Source organism: Phyllostomus hastatus, unplaced genomic scaffold, assembly GCF_019186645.2.
Source record: "Phyllostomus hastatus isolate PE091 unplaced genomic scaffold, TTU_PhHast_1.1 phas_scaffold_317, whole genome shotgun sequence".
Classification (NCBI taxonomy): Eukaryota; Metazoa; Chordata; class Mammalia; order Chiroptera; family Phyllostomidae; genus Phyllostomus; species Phyllostomus hastatus.
In genome coordinates this window covers 4,180,284-4,201,697 of record NW_025334023.1, presented here as the reverse complement: position 1 = coordinate 4,201,697, position 21,414 = coordinate 4,180,284, and the positions used below count along the sequence as shown (strand labels likewise).

Sequence of the window (21,414 nt, the reverse complement as noted above, 5' to 3'; positions counted from 1 at the left end):
GCTGAAGGGTGGGTAGTAGTGACATTGAGAACCTAGGTAAGGAATATTTAAAAAGGCAATGGTTTTTAGGAAGATGGGTGCTTTACCTTACTGCCCCCCTTATTACACTACAAACACCTGAGAACAGGGACCTTCAATGTGGAAGCCCCTCACTCCCTGTCAAGAGGAGGCCTGCGGTAAAGGTTGATTTGCTGTGTGATTAGAGGCAAGTTGCTTGCCTTTCTGTGTCAAGTTTCCCAGATGAAGAGAAGTTGCTCTAGATTCTAAATTGCTCTAGTTGCTAAATTCCTGTCTAGCTCTGAGCTCCTGTGAGTCTGTGATTTTATTATCTCTAGCTTCTAGCTCAGGGTACGAACTGAGTAAGTGTCAAAATGTGAACAGAAAGCTTAGGAGGCTGTGTGGGATTTGCCTCAAAACCATCTTTACTTCCCCCTAGTGGCCATAACTGGGAACCACAAACAGAATCATGGAACTAACCTTCAGGCTGAGAAGGCAGCCGCACTCTCACTGTTCAAAGGCAGGTCTTCTGGAAAAGAAATCCCAGTTCTCTCTCCCAAGGTAACAACTCCCAACCCAAGGCAAAGTTCACAGAATTTACCTAGATTTCTCCACACATAACTTAGAGCAGAGCTGGCCTCTGGTCTGCACAGGTTGCTGCTAGACATACATCACACGCTAGGTGAGGTGACTCCTCCCACATTTGGGACCTGGTTATTGTCGTTTCCTTAGGCGGAGATGGTTGGACTTCCCAAGTGCACAACTGTTCAATCTTCTGTCCTCTGACCGGAGCTCTGGGGCCTGAGGCCGGCATGGTGCTACAGAATTCAGCCTCTATGGGCCCCTTCAAGGCATCTCCTTTCCCTGCCCTGCCCTCCTGCCCTGGAGGGCCTCAGGAAGAGCCAGCTCCCACCCCTCCCAGCGAAACCTCACTGCAGACCTCTGCACACCTCTCTACTGCCACCTCTGCCGTTCAAATCAGCAGCACTATCTCCTCCACCTGCACTTTCTGCTCTACCCTTCTTCAGCTCCTTCCTGGCAAATTTCCAGTCACCTTTTGTGTCCCAGCTCAGGTATCAGGGTTCCAGTTCAATGAGGCCCCCCAGGTTGGGCTAGGGGCATCTCTGTCACAGGTCTGACCACCCTACCCACAGTAGTTTCCAATGTTTGTTTCAGCTCCTCAGGAGCCCACTCACAGCTTCTAAAACAGAACAGCAGTCCCTGCAGTAGATGAATGGCAAGGATAGGCCTTTATACAGTGGGAAAGTTGGAATGAGGTCCCTTAGGCTCAGCTGGGAAGGGTTCCCAGGTGCTTAGTAGTCATTGAACTGAATGGAATCAGAACAGAGCTGTAGGACGTAGGTGTGGTACGAAAGCACTACAGGGACAGCAGGCCAGGTCCCCTCTTCATGGTATAACTTAGGCCAGGCACAAGGAACACGGTTTGAGTGATCCACAAGGAACTTTCCAGCTCAGCCTCTCCAGGACCTTACAGCTGGACAGCAGCCCTTTTGCACATGTGGTAGGCGGCTGCAAGGGGCTCCAAGGACCCCTGCCTCCTGGTAGTCATTCCACCTGTAATTCTCTTGAGTGTGACCTGGACCTGATGGTCTGTACCTGATGAAGAGAATATGGCAAAGGTGACAGGTGATCACTTCCAAATTAGGTCATAAAAGACTGTGACTTCTGTCTATACTGTTTTTTGGCTCATCTTGTTTCCTGTCCTTGATGAGCCAGCTGCTGTGCTGTGAGATGTTCCGTGGAAAGGCCCACATGGCAAGGAACTGAGAGTGGCCTTGGTCACCAGCCAGTGAGGAAGTGAATCCTGCCTGTGAGTGCATGAATGACCTTCAAGTGGATCCTCCCCCAGTTAAGCCTCGAGAGGCTGCAGCCTTGTGCGAGACCCTCAAAGCAGAGGGCCCAGCTAAGCCAGACCTCGACTACACATTCTCAGAAGTTGTGAACAGTGTTGTTTGAAACCACTAAGTGTTGGAATAATTTGTTACACAGCAATAGATAATACCCCACACAGGGCCACGTCAGCCAAAGGAGGAAGGGGGAGAAGGCTTGGCAGGTAGCCTGACTGGGGGCCGTGGTCTCCCCAAGTGTCAGTGGCAAGATGCAGATGTAGCCCCAGCAAGAACTCAGAGGACACTCATTTTTATTTATTTGTTTAGGAATATACAAAAGTCTGACATGGTACAATGATCTCATCAAGAGAACACAGAACACATACAGAAGGGGCTGAGTTTCCTCCCTCCTCTCAAAAAGGCACATAGATGTGAGGCTTGGGTTTGGGGGCCTTCTATCCTGAAACCAGTCTGATGCTCAGAGGTCCTGGCTCCTCTGTGAACAGGAAGAGGGACCCCTTCCTCACACCCACTCTCGGAGGTGTGGGTTAAGCAAATGGAGGCCGCTGCAAAGTACAGGATTCAGGCCAAGGCTGGCTCTGTGCTGGGTCCACGTCATCAGCCCCCTGTGGAAAAGCAATCACTCCAACCAGGACATGGTAGCTGGATAATCCAAGAGACAGTGTGTCTGGAACAGCACTGTTCCCCAACACAGGATCATCACCACCCCCGTCATCTCCCCGAAGGCCAGTCCAGGCTCAGCTGCGAAAGACTGGGGGTGTGGGAAGTGGCAGAAAGGAGGGTCAGGCTGCAACAGTCCAGATGCTCATCAATGCACTCTTCCAGAAAGGGACAATTGTGCCCTTTGAGGCTCCCCTGCGGCAAGAGGGACTAGCCCTGCAGTCGAGTCAAGGTAGCTTGGAACAGAGGTGTTTGTGTTCCAAGCGGCTTCCGCTCCTCGTCCTCCCATGGCAACGAGCAAATGATCGCACTGGCCTGAGTCTCTAAGGGCTGTCCTTCCTCCCCAGTCTAGCAGGACTGAGCTTTCTCTGTAATTTCAGGGAAGGGCATAGAGGGGGTGGTTGAGAAACCCTAGAGGCCAAGAGGTCTTAGCCACCACCTAAAACAGGACCAAATGGAAGTGAAAGAGCTTGAAACAGTCACTTTTTCCTTCTTAAAAAAGACCTAGTATGTAATGGTTTAACAAAATTATTATAATTTCTTTTAAATAACCCACAGACACCCATGACACTTCCAAATTTACAGAACAAAAAGCACTGGAGAACTTGGTAGAATGCGAGGTGCAGCCGGCTCCTCGGCCGCTGGCCCGCGGGCTGGCTCAGTTCACCTCCAGGACCTCGGTCTCCGGGAGGCCAAAGCTGGTCTTGTGCTTGTCGAAGAGCTTCACCAGGGCCTCCATGTACATGGCGTGGTACAGGTCGATGTCCTGCTGGGTGGGGTGCTCCAGCTTGGGAATGGTGATGGGCTCGCCCACTGCAGGGATGGAGCAGAGGCCTCCGGTTAGTCGGTGCCACTCGGCCCACCCTCCCCGGGTATTTACCAGGATGTGGACGGCAGCAGCCCAGTGCGAGGTGCCGACCACGTGCCCAGGACTGTAACTGTGCTGAACATGTTCTGCCTCGTGTTGTCCCTTCTACAGATGATAAGACTGAGGCCCAGTGGCACGGCAAGGGACCTGCCCAAGGCCACAGAGCCACTAGGCAGGGAGTGGGATGAACCCTGGCTGCACCCACTGCACCCAGCTGGGAGCTCCTTCGAGAGCTGGGGGACCAGGGAATGGCTCTGCTTCTGCCCTGCCCTGGGCAAGTCTCCTTGCTTCTCTGAGCCTCAGTTTCCTCACCTATCACAGGGGATCCTTCCTCAGGGGCCTTTGCTATGGATTCTGTAAAATCGTGATTTGCTTTGAGAAGTGTGACAAGGGCAGAAGAGGGAGGAGGAAACCAACATTCAGACATCTGCGCACTGTTTCATTTCCTAATGCTGTTTCCTCTCCACGCCCAGCTCATCACCACGTCCTGTCAGAGACATTCCTGAAGTTTCTCTCAAGTTCTCCTTCCATCTCCATGGCCCTTCTCTTGATTCCAGCCACCAGCTACCGCAAAAGCCTCTGGACCTGTCTTGGGGCTTCCACTGTTGCCCTTCCTAATCCACAAGGACCACTTTGAAATACAAATCTGAACCTTCCCTCTCCAAACCCTCAAGCAGCCTTCCATTCTGAAGGGGAAGAGCCCATCCTTCTACAATGCCCACAGGCCCTTCCCCTGCCCGGCAGTCCCTGGGCCCAAACACATCTGCTGCCGCACAGAGACCAGGCCTGGTATGGGATTTGTGGATAAGGAGAGTCCAGGGTGACTCTGGGTCATGAGACCTAAGATGCAGGAAGTCGTTCCTTCTGTAAAGTACCAAACAGAACACCTGGCTCTGAAATTCAAAGTATCTACGTTAGCTTTGCCCCTGAAGTCCACGGCTTGTGGCCCACTTGCTCTGGTGTGGTCTCCAGCTTGTGAACCATTAGCGCGTGCACACACGCACACACACACACACCCCTACAAGAGATGATTCTTTGGAATCCTCTAGATGGTCCCAGATAAACCCAAAACAACAACACTGAGGCTAAATGCAGCATTTTTGCTACACTTTTCACAGGACTATGCACCAGTCACATTGATTTTTTTCTTTCTGTTCCTCAAAAATCTACAGTCTCGCTGTAGTAGGAACTTCACTTAGGCCATTGTTTCTGACACTCTACCCCTCTCCACCTCTTTTGCTGGATAATTCCTATTTAGCTAACAGTATGAGTCACCTCCTCCCTGGGGTCCTCTGTGACCCCCCAGAGCATCCCCCACATCCTGCTCATACCCCCATTGACCTTTGCTGTAACAGGATCTTCCTGACAGACTCCTGGGCGCTGCAAACGCAGGACTGTTTGTTGGGTCTTGTTTTCTCACCCAGCTCAGCTTGGCTCACAGTGATGAAACCACACACCCCGTTACCCTGCCCGCCCCTTCGCCACCAGCTCCCACACGGCAGCACCCAGCACGCCCTCGTGGTCTACAGCACGGACATTAGAGCCAGGGGGCCTGGACTGGAATCCTAACCCTACCACTAACCAGCTGTGGCACCCCAAGTTCAGGGTCTTCAGGGAGGGAGGCTCACCGACGGTGGTGATGGGCTTGGAGTAGGGCACCAGTCCCCAGGTGTCAGAGGAGAAGAGGCCTCGGCCATGGAAGATGCACGGGGCGAAGCCAATGTACTTCTGGAACTTCTTCTGGACCCAGTGGCCCCAGGAGCCCTCCTCAAAGATCACCTGCTTGTAGACCTCATTCTCTCCGAAGGAGTAGGTAGGGACCAGGTCAGCTCTGGAAGGAACAGGCCGAGGTCTGTCATACCCCAGTCGCTGGCTTCAGTTCCTCCTGTCAGCCCTAGAGGCCTGAGCCCCAGCCAAGATCCCCTCCCTCAGGGCTGTAGCGGAACACCCCCGGGGGCCCCACACCATGTGTCCCCTCACTCTCAGGTTTAGAAGGGTCCCCTGCCCCCAGTTAGTGACTGGGGAGCATGTCAGGGCTCTGGGACCACTAGGCAAGGGGGAGGGTGAAGCCCTGCCCCTGAACGCCTGCTCTCTCTCACCCTGCAGGGCCTGCCTCTGCTGGGGAGCTCTCCCCACCCCACCTCCAACCCAGGCCTCTCTCAGTCCCACGCCACAGCCTTCAGCGTGCTGGGTTGTCTCTGTCCGTCCCTCCCCACTTCCCCCTACCCTGAATGCAAGAACGGGGTCTGACTGTGTCCCCAGTGCCTGGCACAGGGCTGGGCCCTGAAGAGCAGCCTCTTCTGGAGCCTGAGAGGAGGTTCTGAGGAGGCAGAGAGGAGGGCTGGGCGGGACCTACATGGCTAGTGCCATCCCAACTTGTGTATGACTGCAGGCAGCTGCCTCTCCCACTTCAGCATGTTCTTGTTGCTGGAGGTCTGTCACCCCAAGGCTGTCCTTTGGGGGTGGCCTGGAGCCCGGATATGGAAAGAAAACACTGGACCTGGGGTCCAAAAAGCTTGCTCTTCCTTTTACAGTGTGACCCCTCCTGAGCCACTCAGCCCCACTCGGTTTTCCCCCGTGGGAAACAGGGCTGTTGGCACCTGCAGGACTGCTGGGAATCAAGGGGGACTTAGAAGTGCACGCATTGCTTTGCCATTTGGAATGGGCTGAACAGGTGGCAGCACAGAATGTGCCTCTGGTTTTCTAGGAAATCCAAGCTGCCCAGCTCTTCCCCACCTGTCCTTAGTACTGGCCCTCCAGGAAGACTTCCCTGAGGTTTCCGGGCATGCCAGCCTCACTTCTGGTCTCTTGTTCTCCTGGCAGCATGACACGTTTCTGGCCCCAGGGCACTGTCCCACATCTGAGCCCGGCCTCGCAGCCCACCTGTGAGGGCTCAGGGCACACAGGCTGCTCCTTTGTCCCAATCGGGCACCAAACTTGGCTTTCCAACCTCCCCTGCCCCACGCAGGACGGTGAACTCTCGTCTGTGCCTTCCTGGGGTCTGGGCCCTGCCTCCGGGCAAGGCCTCAGGCGAGTGTGTGTGTGTGTGCACATGTGTGCGTGCGGGGAGGTACCTACCCGTGTCGCAGCGCCAGTTTCACAAAGCCCTTGCGGCTGCGCAGGGTGACGGCATTCTTGCCTGGCCTGGAGCTCAGGGACTCGGCTGCACCCCCCACGACGATGATGACGGCATTGCCAGTCCCATTCTTTGACAGCAAGTAGTCTATGGTGTCCCGGTTCACAGGGCAGATGCCTGGGGGGTGGAGGGGACACACAGTCAAGGCCGCCCGTGCGAGCATGGCCTACCCTGCACAGCCACGAAGACACACAGAGAGCCCTGGACTTGGGCCCCAGACTAACCCAGCCACTTAGAAGTTGCATGGCCCTACATAATCTGTCCTCTTTCCGAGCCTCGGCTTACTTATCTGAAAAATGGGGATAATGACACAAAGCTGTTTGGGTAACTTAGTCATTTGGCAAATACTGTCTGAGGTCTTGACTCTGCCAGGCTGGCGCCAGGTGCTGGGAAGCCCCGTGAATCAGGCTGCTGGGGGTCACAGGCCGGGGGATAATGACAGAGCCATAGACAACGATCGGGTTGTTCAGAGGACAGTACAGGGGCTGGGGCACCCAGAAAAGGAGCCAGAGAAGGCTTCCTGGGGAAGATGCTATCCAAGGTGATTCCCAAAGACCTCATGAACAGCTCTCCTGCTCCGCCCTGACCCCGCGCCTACAGCAAGAGCCCCTCTCGGCGCAAGAACGGTGTGGTGCACTGGTTTCCAGGTGAGTCTGTCACCTTGCTCAGTGGGGAGGCCCGGGCCTTGGCCGTGGAGCCCAGTGAGGATAAGCAGAGATGGATTCTCACCTCCAGACATCAGGTACTCCCTCAGCACTGGCATCCGGAAGTTGCCGGCCAGCGTGGCCAGGTAGGGCCTTATGCCAGGGAACTTCTTGCTCACTTCCGTGGCCTCTGTGCTGAAGTTGCAGAAGGCACCCAGGCCCATGATGCCATGGGGATGGTATCCCAGGATGTAGTTCCTGGTGGTCAGCAGGTTGTGAGTCTTCACCAGCTGCAAGGAGAACACTCAGTTGAGAAGAAATTGGCTAGGAGAGGGGTCTGGGGCACACCCAGACGGTGGAGAGGCTGGGTTGGCCATACCCCCTGGGACTCCGGGCCTCAAGGCTGGAGCGACTCTCCACACCTGACCTCAGACTTTCATCACTGGGGCCACAGCGCTGCCTGCTCGCCAGTTGCCATCTGGACTGCGCGTCCCTGGGAAGGGGGTGGGAAACTTTCTCCCTTGACCCCCTATGTCTTCAGCCAAACACACCAGGTCCTCTTATTTGCACTCTGCCAGCCTCCTGTCTTCTCCCGCTCTGGGCCTGTCCTCCTCACTGCAGCCGGAGTGACTATTCTAAAACCCAGTGCCATCCCCGTAACTCTCTAGTTCCCATTGGGATTGAGTCCAAGTCCCTTAGTCTGGCCAGAGAAGGGATGGTGCAGCTAGCTGGAATGGAAACTTCCTTCCAGGCAGCCAGGTTCAGCTCAGGCTCTGATACAGGAAGGACAAGGGCAAGCAACAGCCCTGGTGCCAGTGACGGGGGAGGGAGTCAGCTGTGCAACTGGGCAGCTGACCTGTGGTACTTTCAACTAAGCTGTCCGGGAACGCTCTGAAGAATGATTGGCTCCCTTGGAGCCCATCCCCGTCCTGGTGTTAGGGTTAGAGGGTGGGTGGCTGGTACAAAGTTTCCTTCCCTGAACCCTGAGCCCAAGAGGCACCTGCTGCACATCGCAACATACAGGACAGAGCGAGAGTGCTGAGAGGGGTGGAGAGTGCCGGTATTTTGTTCAGAAAAACATCACGTTTTTTTCTGATTAGAAAAATAATGAATAATCACAGAGAATTTTCAAAATACAGAAAATTCAAAAAAAAAAGAAAAGAAAAAGATAAGGAAGTCAAAAGCACCTATCATACCATCATCCAGCTAAACCCTCCTATGTACTGAGTCCTTTTTCTATTCAAATACACACACAAAATAGAGGTCATGTGGGTGACACCATTTCTATGTAATTTCCTACCAAGCATTATCATATCCTATCTATTTTTCCTTATCGAAGTCCTTGGCCACATGTCTTCTCATGGCTGTGTCATTCTCTCACACGGCTGTGCTACAGGTAATGGAGCTGTAATCAAATCCTGACTGCTGGACCTTCAAGAAGCTTCCAAAATTTCCCTCAGAAATAATGCCTCCATGAACACTTTGTTTTGTCCATGTAACTGATTATTTTCTTGAGACGAACTTCTAGAAATACAGTTCCTAGGTCCAGGGATGTGAATAGTTTGGTCCTGTGGGCTTCTCTGACTCTCTAAAGAGGAGCTGTCGGTGCAGCTGCCTGCAGAATTTGAAAGTGCCCACTTCCACACACTGGTGCCAGAACCACTGGCCATCGGCATGACCTGAAGAGCCCGAGTTCTCGGTGAGCCCAGGCGTGGGAACCGCCTGGCTGAGGGAAGGACACTGTGCTCAGCTGGGGGTGAGGGGTGGTGGGGGATGGCCTGGGGACACTGCGACCCCACGGAAGCCGGAGGTGATAGAAGCAGGGGCCGCTCTGTGACTGCTGGCATGTGCAAGGGTGAGCGAGCCCTGCTGAGCACCACTCTCTGTTGCTGGAGATATTCTCACTCTTTCTCCCACTTTGTCTTTGGCAGGCAGATTACAGCTGCTCAAAAACCAAACCAACTCTTAGCAGACAGCTATGTAAATGGGGAGCGGCAGCAGCTTGATCTGTGGCTCATGGGGTGGGGGCAGTGGGAGGGTCCCACGGGACCCCAGCTTGTTGAGCTTTGCAAGGTGGTCGTTCTGAGACTTTGCCCCCTGAAGAGCAGGGCTGCCCACCATGTTAATGCTCAGCAGAGCCAGAAAGGAAAAAGCACCTGTGCCAGTTTCCACGGAAAAGGCAGGCACTGAGGTAAGAGCTCAAGCAGCCAGTACTGTGCTGGAAACTTGATCCTGATCATGTGGCTGGGCCAGGGAGCCCGAAGCACAGAGTGGACTGGAGGCACCCTTCTCCAGGCCGTTCCTTCCATGACGAGGTGGACACTGAGGCCCAGAGGACAGAGCTGCTGCTTTCGTGGGGAGCCCAGGGAAACACTCTCCACCCCTCGTGAGGACACCCAGCTGCACTTTTCCCAGGGCCTGGGTTGTCCATGTGTCATCTAGTGGAAGCCCTGCTGGCTCTTTAAATCACTTCTCCCCTCCTCCGAGCCTCTGTCTGGTGGGACATTTGGTTAAATGAGGTGCCTTGGCACATGGTGCAAACTGACGGCCCTTGGTGTCGGTGTGGTGCCAAGAAGCATGCAGGCGTCTGACACAGATGTAACCTGTCTTTGTCCCACACTCTTCTCCCCTCAGGGCTGGACCGAGTGTCCAACCTGGAGAGAGGAGGAAGGACGCCTCTAATAAAGGCTCTGTTGACAAGCCTGCGCTTGTGAGCCGGGTTTCCCAGAATGAAGTCTCAGTCCAAAGGGGTGGCCAGGCCAGGCCTACTGGCTCATGTGAGCCTGGGACACATTCCTGGCAAGTCACTCCTCACACTCTGCCTCTCAGGACAGGGAAGGTACTCAGATAGGCGTGCGCCACCCTGGCACCACAGAGAGGGAAACTCCGAAGCAGAGCAGAGACTCGCAGGGCTCACACAGCAGGGCCCGGTGGCAGGGATGCGGGGGTGTCCTGAAGCGAACAGCCTGGGTTCCTGTGCCAGCCCTGACACTGACTGGCTTTGTGAACTTGGGGCAGCCCCTTTGCTCTGGGCCTCAGTAGGCCTGTCATGAATTGATGCAGACAGACAAACAAAGGACTCTAAGCTCAGAGTCTTTCATAGTGTCCTCTCCAAAAATCCTTCCTAGACCCAGACACTGCTGGGGAAGGCCAGCAGTCCAGGTGGTTGCTGCTAACACAGGGGCAGGCAGCTGCGGGTTGTGGGTACAGCTAAGGATCATTACACAACCACTGGCAAGAGGCTGGGAACAGGGGGTGAGACAGGAGGGTCAAACACAGCTCTCCACAGAGCGTCAGCCCTCATGGCAGAAGAGGAGCCTGGACAAGGTCACCAGCAGGCAAGAGCAAAGGCCAGGTTGAGACTCAGTGTTCTAGCCCACTGGAAGCCCGGTGTGGCTTCGGTCCTCATGCCCAGGGGCCTCCCAGAGCCAACCCAAACCTGTCTCGTTTCTAACTTCCAGCTGACTGTTTGGAACAGAGGTGTGATAAGGGACACTGCATTTTGCTTTGGTTCTTACAGATGGGCAAAGATCAGTGAGGCAGGACCTCTGCCTGTTCCAGTCTGACCGCAGCCACCGGCTCACTGTCTTCTGGGATAAGGGGGCTGTCGGACTTGAGGAGGCCCCTGTGGGGTAGGCCACTCTGAGCACTGGGGCCTGGCCCCTGAGGAGAGGGCCCCAGTAGAGGGAACAGAGTCCACAGTTCCTGACAATGAACCATGGTTCACCACTTTCTATCATAGGCACAGCTCCACTTTGCACATGAGACTAACAGGGTTCGGAGAGCCTGATAAAGTGCACCTGTGGTCCCATGGGCAGAGAGTGACAGAGTCTAGCAGGATCCATTAGATAGTGAGCTCCTGTGAGGGCAGCAACCAGGGCTGACTGTCCTGTGTCCCCATGTCCAGCCCTGCACAGGGAGCAGTGACTGATGCTCAGGGAACAGAGTGACAGAGCAAGAACTCAAGCCAGGTCTCCAACAGCACAGCAGAGAGAGGCGGGGCTCAGTCTGATGGGGAAACCTGGGACTGAGCCTCCCCCAGAGAAATGGGCGATAGGAATTCAGGGGGAAAGAACCTCGAGCCTGGATTCCAGTACCAGCGCTGGCACGGACTCACTGTGCAACCTGTATTGGTCCCTGCCCTTCTTTGGGACGGTTTCCTCACCTCCAGAATGAGAGGGTTGGGTCCTATGATGCAACATCCTCCCCGCAACAACAGCCCTGAATTCCTCCAGAGGGAGAGATGGGGTCAGCAGAAGGGAGGAGTGAGAACCCTGACCCTGAAGGTTCTGGAAAACATGGTCTCAGGCTGGGGTGGGCAGAAGAAGCTGGCTCTGTGGGCGCTCCACTATACTGGGTGCAGTGAAGGAATGGGGGGGTCACCCAGCCACCTCCCCCAGGCAGCACGCCAGGATGTCTCAGTCACTGACTCAGAACAGCAAACATACACCACCCTGTGTCATGCACACTTTCACACTCACAGGCTGCCACCACTCTGAAACCCCACTGCTTTCTGCTGGGTTCCCTCAGCAGCTAGGGTGTGCCGGGGCTGGGGTGCTGGCTGAGCTGGCCAGACAGGTCTTTCCCCTGCAGGATTCTGACAGAATTATCCACAATCCACAAGTGTCACCCAAATGTACAGGGATCCAGATGCCTCTGCCTTGCCAAGCTAGCTTGCAGACCACAGGCAGGGGGATAGAGATGAGACTAAAGCCAGATCATGCCACCATTTATTCCATCAGGACTTGGAGGTTGGCCCAGAGAAAAGGGATGGTGGGCACTCAGAAGACCGGTGTGTAGGTCCCTGAGCGGCTGATGGTGCATCAGAATGGAAACCCAGAGACCAGCTTGGTCTAAACTTGTTGCATACAAGGAGACTGAACCCTGGAAGGGACGGTGCCTCACCCAGGGGCAGGCCGGGCTCTTCCTGCCTCCATCCTCCAAGTCAGCAGCAGGAAGCCTGAGTGCCTGTCCAAGCTTATTTCCCAAGGCTCTGCTGCACGGAGAGGCAGAGCCCTGTGGTGGGAAGGGCCCAGGCTTTGAGGCCAGACAGCATTTGGAATCTACCCACCACTAGCCTCAGTCAGCTCTGCCAGTCTGACCTGCCCTTTCCTCTTTTGTCCGAAAGGGATACAGTTGGCGCTCTCCCTCTGGGGAACACACCTGTGTTCGCCCCTCCTGCTCCTCTTCCCACCAGGTGCATCACCTTTGCCTTTCTCTCCCCTAAACCCCAAAGGCCCTTCTTCTGCCTCTGAAACTTGTTTTCTGAGCCTCGGCAGCCCCACTGGTTCATTTCTACTACCTCTATAACTTTCTAAATAAACTTTGTCTTATCATTGGGGGAAAAAACAAACAAACGGGGTAAAGTTAGTACCCCTTACAGGAGACTCCTTGCGGAAACTGCTGGCTCCTAGCAGTCTCCCAATAAACGGAGACCCTCCCTGTCCAGAGGCTTCTCCGCACACTCAGGTGCCTGTGCTCCCACTGCTTCCCTGCCTCTTCGGTGCTGCCGTCTTGAGGGTGGAGTTCCAGGAGCACCTCCTCCAGACGCCTTCCCCAAGCACTTCAGCAACTAAGGTCCCACCCTTCTTTTGCTGCACATCAAATTTCCTGAGCCTTAATTCCCACGGCCATGACCACCAGTGACCCACCTGCAACTGGTGGAGAGTGGTGTTATTTCTGTAAGAGCTTCCGAAGGAAAGGAAGCCCCTCACACTGACTGTTATACTTGGTTCAGTGAAATTCTGGGTTCAGGCCAGATGAACTGAGGCTACTTAATTAAGTATTTCTCTTGATAAATGCCCTCACATTTTAAGTTCTGCCTTTAACATTCACTGAAAGGCAGACACACAGCGGCCAAAACATCTGCTGCTGCACCCACTCCTCGGATCGCTCAGGACCTCAGTGTCTGAAACATCGTTTAGATTCAAATGCTAGATGAAGTCTTATTTCCCCAAGGAGATAGTAAGCTTCTTGCTTCTTCCTTTCCCAAAACAAGAACCAGCAACTATCATGTTTCCCCTTTTGCCTTGGCTGCCAGGAAGCTCAGAACTAATGATGAAACTCAACCACCACACTTTGTGTTAACCCTTATGGCTGAAATACTAGTGTGTTTCCCCCCAAGTCTGATTTTTCTGTTTGCTTGGTATGGCATGATATGTGCCATAAATTGCTCAAATCCTGCATAAACTGGGAAAGTATAAACAGATGCTCAGAGTGGAAGACGCCACATGGTTCAACTCAGCATGGGTGGTCACTGTGGTTGGGCAGGTTAAGCTCGAATTCGGATCTCCCAGCCATTCCCACCCTCCCAAGATAATACCCACAAAGCTTTACCTGAATGGGAAAGTAGTCTCGAAAGTAGCGCCACACAGCCCAGTTTCGGACCCACTCTGATCTCCTGCCACCTTCCAGAGAACAAAATACAGTGTTGGGAAGGAGTGGGAATGGGGGAGGGTGACGTTTGGGTACGAAGACAAGACAGAGGCAGCATGGAACCCTGAGGTGGGTGACTGTCTCCCCAGGCAGCATCTTCTCCTCCTTCCCACTGGGCCCCTGCCCACGTTCGTTCCCTCACGTTAGACAAACCCTTGGCTGAGGGTGAGCTCCGGTGAGGACCAGGACGGTGCCCCTAGCAGTGGTTTTAGATCCCCTACCCCAACCACTCCCTGGTCTAGCCCGAAGTGTTTCGCATAATAGGTATTAAGTAAAAGGAGGCAACATTCGCGATAAGGAACCTCAGTTTGTGTAAGAGGGAAGGTTCCCAGGGCGAGGCAGTGGGGCAGGGAGACCCATGCCCTTACCTTTCTTGGGCGTGTTCCAGTCAAACGCCAGCCAGGTGAAGTAGAGCACAGCGATAAGCCAGCAATCGGTGCAGAACGTGTACATGAGGATGACGGTACAGGCCACTCCTGGTGGGCGGCAAAAGGCCACAGGTCAGGCGCAGACTCGCAGAGATGAGCCTCATCTCTGAGGCTCTGTGGGCTGGCACTAAGGGGCACGCGGGCTCCATGTTGTCTGGGCAATGGCGTCGGAGAAGGCAGACTTCAGCTTCTTGTGAAGCTGTCCTTTAAGCTGTTATTCCGTCCCCTCCTTGCCTGTCCTCTCCCCCGCAGTGCCCAGCACAGACACTGTGGATGAGGGGAGGGACCTACCAAGTGCCTCCACATCCCAGGACACGGGCTGAGCCACTGCCTCAGCATGAGGCGGGGTTACCTTTACAATAGTTTAGAGACAAGAACACTGCCGCTCTGGGAGGGGGTAACTTGCCCAAGGTCACCCTGCAAGATAGTGGCAGAGCCAGAATTCAAACCATAATCTGCAGCAGGCTTTAGTAATGCACCAAAAGCTAGAAGCTGCAGACTGCCACTGGAGGGACCTGAGAGGGAAGGGTTCCTGCCCGGGGGGAGGGCTGGCTGCTTCCAACACAAGGAGAGCCAGGGCCCCATGCCAAAGCCCAGAGCCCATCAGCATCCCGCCAAAAAAAAAAAGAACAAACCCAGCAGGATACTTAGAAGACTCCCTGGGGTCAAATTCCATGTGGTCACTTTGTTCTGGGCCTGCTGGCCATAAGGATGAATAAGCCGGCCCAGAGAGGAAGGAAGGTCCATGCCAGGCCTGGCTTACCTCATAGCTGGCCCCTAGAAGCCTCCGCAGGCTTCTCCCATTCCAGTTTCTCCCCAGCCTTCAGAAGCTCTGCTCTCCTGTGTGACGCTGCCCTCCCACACGGACGTCTCCCCTCTGAGTTCTCTGCCCTCGGGGCCACATCTGCTCTGCCCCCGGCACTCAGCACAGTGCCAGGGGCAGCAGGTACTCATGCTCAGTAGTTGTGGGCCTCTGTCCAGCACCCTGTCCACTGCCCAAGGAGGGAAGCCAACCCTTGTGGTATGCCCACCCTCAGCTGGACACTGTGCTGGTCAGGGGTGCTCTAAAGCTACCTGGCTCTAGACTTCATACTCTCTTCTGCCCACCCTGCCAAACCTCCTTTGGTTTTCCAAGGGAGAGGGAAGGGCCAGACAGGCACTCTCCATGGATCTAAGGGAAGTCCCCTGTCATCCACAATCCAGTCCTGTTCTAGACCCCTGAGCTAGCCTCTCCCCAAGGTAGCTAAAACGGTACAACTGTCTGGGGAGGGGCATTGAGCATTGAGTGGCCAGGCATCCAGTTGGGCAGGACCAGCTCGGGGCTGTGACGTCACAAACAGGGAAGACGAGTCTCCAGGGAAGCATGAGCAGTCTATGAAACCCTGTCAAAGGCAAACTGTGAGGCACTTGAGGCCATTGGTGAATGCTCATGTCTAAGTTAAGGCCATCTACAGAGTCACTCACATTGTCCATCAGTTTGCCACTGGTCCTCTTTCTTAGGCCTGGGAAAGAGCCGGCAGGTATTCAAGCTCCTAAAGAAGCCAGGCGGGCCTGGGCAGGGCCGTGAGGTTCAGGTGAGGGGCTGAGCAGCCTGGAAACCTAGCGGCCATCACACCCCTAATTCTCCCGGGGGGCAGCTGGACTGGAGAGGCTGAGCCCCGGGCCCTCCCTAGAAGTCTGGGCTCTCTGCAGAGGCAGGTGGGAATCCCTACCTATTATCCTCGCTCTGGTGCTAAGTCTGGACGGAGCAACATAGAACAGATGGAGAGTCTGGAGACTGCATTCTAGTCCAGGACTTTCTCAGCCGGGTGGTTGGGGGTCCCACTCCCCTTAATCCCTGTGTGTCCATATCCTCTCTCACCGCACTCATCACCTGCCTCCCCCATCGGACTCCTTCCAGCAGACCCTGGGCTCCTTGGGAGCTGCAATGGGGTCAGATTAACCTCACTAGCCCCAGCAACCAACGCAGGAAAGGTTTACTGAGCAAAAAATGAACTAAACCCTGATCGACCTTCCTTTCTCAGAGACAATCCTGGTTTCTGCTCCCTGCTCCACCCTGTAGGTCACGGGGCTGTACAGGAGCCAGCACTGCAGAGTCCGTGAGGGCTGTGGGGTCCGTGAGATGTAACCACTGCCCAAAGGCCCCGCTGGCTTCACGTGTGGAGGGCTCAGGACCCCGAGGCCCGTGAGCAGGGCCGAGAGGCAGCAGAGAGCCCCGTGAAGGGCATGGACATGCTCTTCCATGAAGCCCCGGCCCTTCCGCCCACTGGTTACAGCCCGCCCCGACCCTCAATCGCCTTACAGGGGGTTGGGAAGATCACATGAGATGATGTGTCAAGAGGACTTAACACACAGTTAAGTGTCTGATCCAAAGATCCATGGACTTGGATAGAAAAAAAAAATGACATCTTAATTTTTACCCATCTCTGATGGAAATTTAGTATTTCCTTCATTTACTAATGTAACAGACCACAGTAGTATTGGCAGCTCTGTTGTCAGTGACACCAATGGAAAACAAAGGTATTGGCCCAGGCCAGATAGCTCAGTTGGTTAAAGCATCGCCCTGATGTGCCAAGGTTGTGGGTTTGATTCCTGGTCAGGGCACATACAAGAATCAACCAATGAGTGTGTAAATAAGTGGAACAACAAATCAATGCTTCTCTCTCTTGAATCAATACATAAAAAAGTAAAATAATGTCTATTAAAAAGAAGAAAACAAAGGTGTTTTTATATCACATTTGTAGCAATTGCAGATACTTTGAAAACATTTATTCTCATCACTACTTAAGAATTAGAATAACAATTACTCCTGCTGCTAGAGTTTTTTATTTACTGTAATAATAAAAAGCAGCCCTGGCTGGTGTGGCTCAGTAGATTGAGCACTGGCCTGTGGACCAAAGGGTTGCTGGTTCAGTTCTTGGTCAGGGCATATGCCTAGGTTGTGGGCTAGACACCTGGTTGGGGTACTGTGAGAGGCAACCAATGGATATTTCTCTCTCACATTGATGGACGTTTCTCTCCCTCTCTTTCTCCCACCTTGCCTCTCTCTCTAAAAATAAATAACTGAAATCTTTTTTTAAAAAGCACATGGATTACTATATGTCTAATTTGATTTCTTCTTTTTTTAAATTCTCACCTGAGGATGTGTTCATTGATTTTAGAGAGAGAGAGGAAGGACGAGGGAAGGGGAGAGACAGGGAGGGAGAGGAAATCAATGTGAGAGAAGCATCGACTGGTTGACTCCTGTATTCACCCTGACTGGGGATCGAACCCACAACCTAGGTGTGTGCCCTGACCAGCGATCAAACCCACAACCTTTTGGTGTATAGGATGATACTCCAACCAACTGAGCAACCTGGCCAGGGCTAATTTGATTTCTTAACGTGTGCATAATTATATTTAAATTTCATCGGTTTTTAGTATCAGTGGCCACCTCTGAAATCCAATGTACTTTGTATTACACCCTTGAAAGCATTGGGAAAAGTTTATAGCCTTTATCAGCATGCCAGAGGAGTCTATGGCAGAAAAATGGGGAAAAGTCTCGCTGTTCCAGTGGGAGGCTGCTGGGGCCACAGCAGCCTTTGCAGCACTAGGAGAGCCTCTGCCAGCAGATCCGGGCGGCAGTGGGAGGGAGAGACTGGGCTGCTCAGGGCAATAATTAGCAGCAGCTCAGCAGACCTGCCCATCCAACCAGGCTGGGCTCCCACCTACACGAGGGCGTTGGGAAGGTGCTGGGCCAGTTTCTGGGCTGTGGTCGGATTTGATGGATTGTTAACCTACCGCTCAGGGCCAGGTCTGTCAGTGCTGCATGGGCTGTGGTTCCACCAGCTGCTGAGTGCCCCATCAGCCACGCTCTGACCCACTAGGATGGGAAAGTGGCAGCTTCTCCATGCAAATGAGGACTATGGGAGCTGCTGCATGAGATGGGACAGGGGGCTGGGTGACTGGACTCTGTGGGGTCTTTTCTTGGTCCCACTACTTCCTTCCCATGAGATTCTGGGCAAGGCTCTACTGTACTCCTGGTTCCTATCTGAAAATGGAGGGGTTATGCTGTGCTCTGTACTCCAAGATTCTAAATAAGTAGCCGAATGCAGGTCAAGATGGGGGTTTGAGCCCTGAGGGAACCAGTTTGACTTGCTATATTCCCCAGACCAGTGTTTCTTTATCTCTTTGCGGCCACATGTCCCTGTAAGAATCTGAGGACAGCTGTGGCCGGGTTGTAGTGCTGTCTCAATACGCCATGATTGTGGGTGTGATCCCCCGTCAGGGCACATACAAGAAGCAGCTAATGAACACCTCAGTAAATGGAACAACAGATTGATGTTTCTCTCTCTCTCAATTTCTCTCTCTAAAATCAATAAATAAAAATTAAAATAAAAGAATATGAGGACAGTAATTGCCTTTGACCCCAGAAAAGGGTGCATATATTCTCACATATAATTTTGCACTTAAGGTTAGGGGTTCATGGACACCCTAAAGTCCCCTCTGGGGCCTAAAGGTGAAGACCAGCTGTTTTAGGGTCTCACTGCACAGCCCCATGGAACCTCTGTGAGCTTTTATTTCCTCACCTGAGAAGCAGGAAGTCAAGGAAAAACTCAGTAAGTGTCAGGTACACTGTCGGGGGCTTGATAAGAGCGCCCGTGCCCCATCCCTCTGCCCTGCACAGGGAGGAAGGGGCTGCACACTGCCGCCCTGGGAAACGCAGTCTCAGAAGCCCCCGTGCATCCTGGAAGGACGGCTGCTCCTCACTGACAGGGTAACTCCTGATAGTCCCATCAGACGGGACAGTCCTGAAGGGGGGCCCCCCCGCAGGGACTCGCCCATGTGCCCTGGAATGTACTCTATGCTCCTCCGCAGCAGGTTTGTCTGCCTGCGCGCTGGGAAAGCCACTTATTACGCTGGAGACACAGGGGCTGGGGAAGGAGAAGAGGCTGCTGGGAGAGCAGGGCCCAGCCCGGGCCTAGGCCCTCTCCTCCTCCCACACGGCCCGTGATGTCCTGACCCTGGTCGGGACAGCAACCCGGGGAGTGAGGGCCCCAACCTGGACCTGCAGAAGCACAGGTGTGGAAGGTGCTGAGAGGGTAGGGAGCGGCAGTAGATGGGCTGTGGGAGGCAGCCAGGGCGTGTGTTCAGCAGGAGGAGGGTGGCAGTGCCCTGTGCTACCTGCTCTCATTCCTTATCTCGAATCTCCACAAAAGCCATGTGAATTAGGCGGCATTTTCCTCACCTTCCAAATGAGGGAACTAACTTTCAGACACCTGTGTAAGGGCACAGAGCTTGTTATCGGTAGAGTCAAGACTCAAACCCAGCATCACAGCACCCTGAGGCGAAGCAATGCACCTGCCAGAAAACGTATGTCGGTAGGCAGGGTGGCCCGTGGGGAAAACAGAGGCTTCAGGGCCCCGCAGACCTGGATTCACATCTGTGTGACTTTGGACAAATTACTTACCTTCTCTGAGACTTGGACTTCTCACCTGCACAAGGGGAACCATATCACCACCTCCTATATTTATGAAACTCACTGAGCCCTCGTGCATGCCTAGGGGTAGAACACTGGACTGGGGCCCAAAAGGCGGTAAGTGGGAAGATGCTCTTAGCCCTCGCCCCTGAGCTCCTGCTCTAACCTCTGTTGAGGAGGTGGCCCCTGCCTGCCCAGCTTACCCAGCACGAGGAAGGACAGGACCCATTGTAGCACCGAGATGACCTGCAGCTGCTTTTCCACTTTGGACCTGTTGAGCCAGGTGATGGAGAAGAGGTCCTGGAGGGCGGAGAGGATGCTGGAGCCAGTGCCTGCAGCGGAGGGGAGACGTCAGCCCACTGACCCCTTCCCTCCAGACTCAGAGTCCCCACCACCAACCCACCTCCCACAAGTACCTTCCCAGATGTGAAGAGCATGGACCACAAAATTGGACAGACGAGGGTTCAAATCCTAGCCCTGCCACCCAGTAGCTACAATTTCTGGGCTGTTATGTGCCTCCCTGTGCCCCGGTTTTTATACCTACCCAGTGGGAATGGTGTACCCTCATAGGATCATTTTGTAGACCAAGTGAGGTAGCCAAAGAGACTGGGGGAGGCTCTCCATAGTTGCCAGCTCTCTTCCTTCCTGCCACCCCTACCGAACACCTATCCCTATCCTTTATCTGGATCTAGTACAAATATTTAACCTTTGATATTTGTGTCTGCGAGGCCAAGGACAGAGTTTCAACATCCAATTTGCAATGTTTTTTTCTCCAACTGTACTTTGAGCGCCCCAAGTCCCCACCCTATCCCCCTTACCCTTAGGGGGTGACACCCTTTTGAAGGCTCTGAGCACTGTTGCCCAAAACCCCAACACCACCAAGCCCGCAGCCACTAGCACCTCCAGAGGGATTTACACTTTCAGCTCCGTCTCAGAGCCCTCAGCTCGGGGCTCAGAGAGGAATCAGGCCAGAGCTTTGCTTCTGCAAAGGACCTGCTGGGTGTGGAGCTTCAGGCAGCCTGGGACACCGAGGGCTGCTGCCACGTTCACTACTGAGCAAGTGCAGAGCCTGGAAGTTAGGACAAGATGTGTTCACTTAATTAGCTCTGTGGCTGTGCCCTGAGGATGACGCCCTAAACTTCAGTGACCGAGGGACAGTGGGACCAGAAAGCCTGGTGACAGCAAGAAAGGCAGCACTGGAAGTGAGCATGGCTGAGGGTCCTAATTCATACCCCACTCCTTCCAGAAGCTGGGCCAAAGGAGGGGCCACTTCAAACCCCACATCTGCTGAACCCCAACTGCACACCGCTCGCTCAATACATCTTCACCGAGTGCTTGCTGTGTTCTAGTTAAACATTCCTCCACACACCCACTCTGCAAGGCCCTCCGCACTAAGTCATAATCTTGTCCTGAAGGGTCCATGACCTTTCATCCTGACCTACCTCTGGGAGTGGGAGGGAGAGGGGTTTAGGGGCTCACAGTCAAGCCTTTGCATTTCTTCAAAATCTGTGGAGCAACAAGGTCACAGCAGAGTTTAGAAAGAGACAGAACTCTTATCAGCTGGAAGTCAACAACCACTCTGACTCTTAGGCGGAACACAGACAAGTCAAGGCAGACAGTCCTGTCCTCTTTACCTGGTCTGATGGGTCAGCAGGAGGGACCCTGGGACAGCAGGACTCAGACACCAGTCTGACCACTACTGTAACCCCAGGCAAGACCAGGAGGGCTCCCTGACATGTCCCCAGAGTGTGGTGCATATTGGGTGCTCAGCAGCCCCTATGAGGTAGCAGTATGTGGCTCACAAAAGCACTGGAAGAGGCTGGGCCACAGAGGCATTCCAGAGGTTTCACCCAAAACTGCTCTTCCACCCTCTCTCTATAAAAACCTTACGTCACAGGTCCTTCCCACCCCCACACT

General features: G+C 54.0%; 1 protein-coding gene across 2 annotated transcripts in view; it reads right to left on the bottom strand.

Moving 5' to 3' along the window:
- Positions 1–2,141: 2,141 nt before the first annotated feature.
- The window catches only part of DGAT2 (diacylglycerol O-acyltransferase 2), a 32,149-nt gene continuing 12,876 nt past the window's right edge, over positions 2,142–21,414 (bottom strand). For both annotated transcript variants that reach the window (XM_045818191.1, XM_045818192.1), the window contains 7 exons: positions 19,701–19,829; positions 13,980–14,087; positions 13,513–13,583; positions 7,262–7,466; positions 6,475–6,649; positions 5,025–5,227; positions 2,142–3,341 (listed from right to left, as the gene is read on the bottom strand). In XM_045818191.1, coding sequence (XP_045674147.1) covers positions 3,187–3,341; positions 5,025–5,227; positions 6,475–6,649; positions 7,262–7,466; positions 13,513–13,583; positions 13,980–14,087; positions 19,701–19,829 — 1,046 coding nt within the window. In that variant the 3' untranslated portion in view covers positions 2,142–3,186. The remainder of the gene's footprint in view (positions 3,342–5,024; positions 5,228–6,474; positions 6,650–7,261; positions 7,467–13,512; positions 13,584–13,979; positions 14,088–19,700; positions 19,830–21,414) is intronic.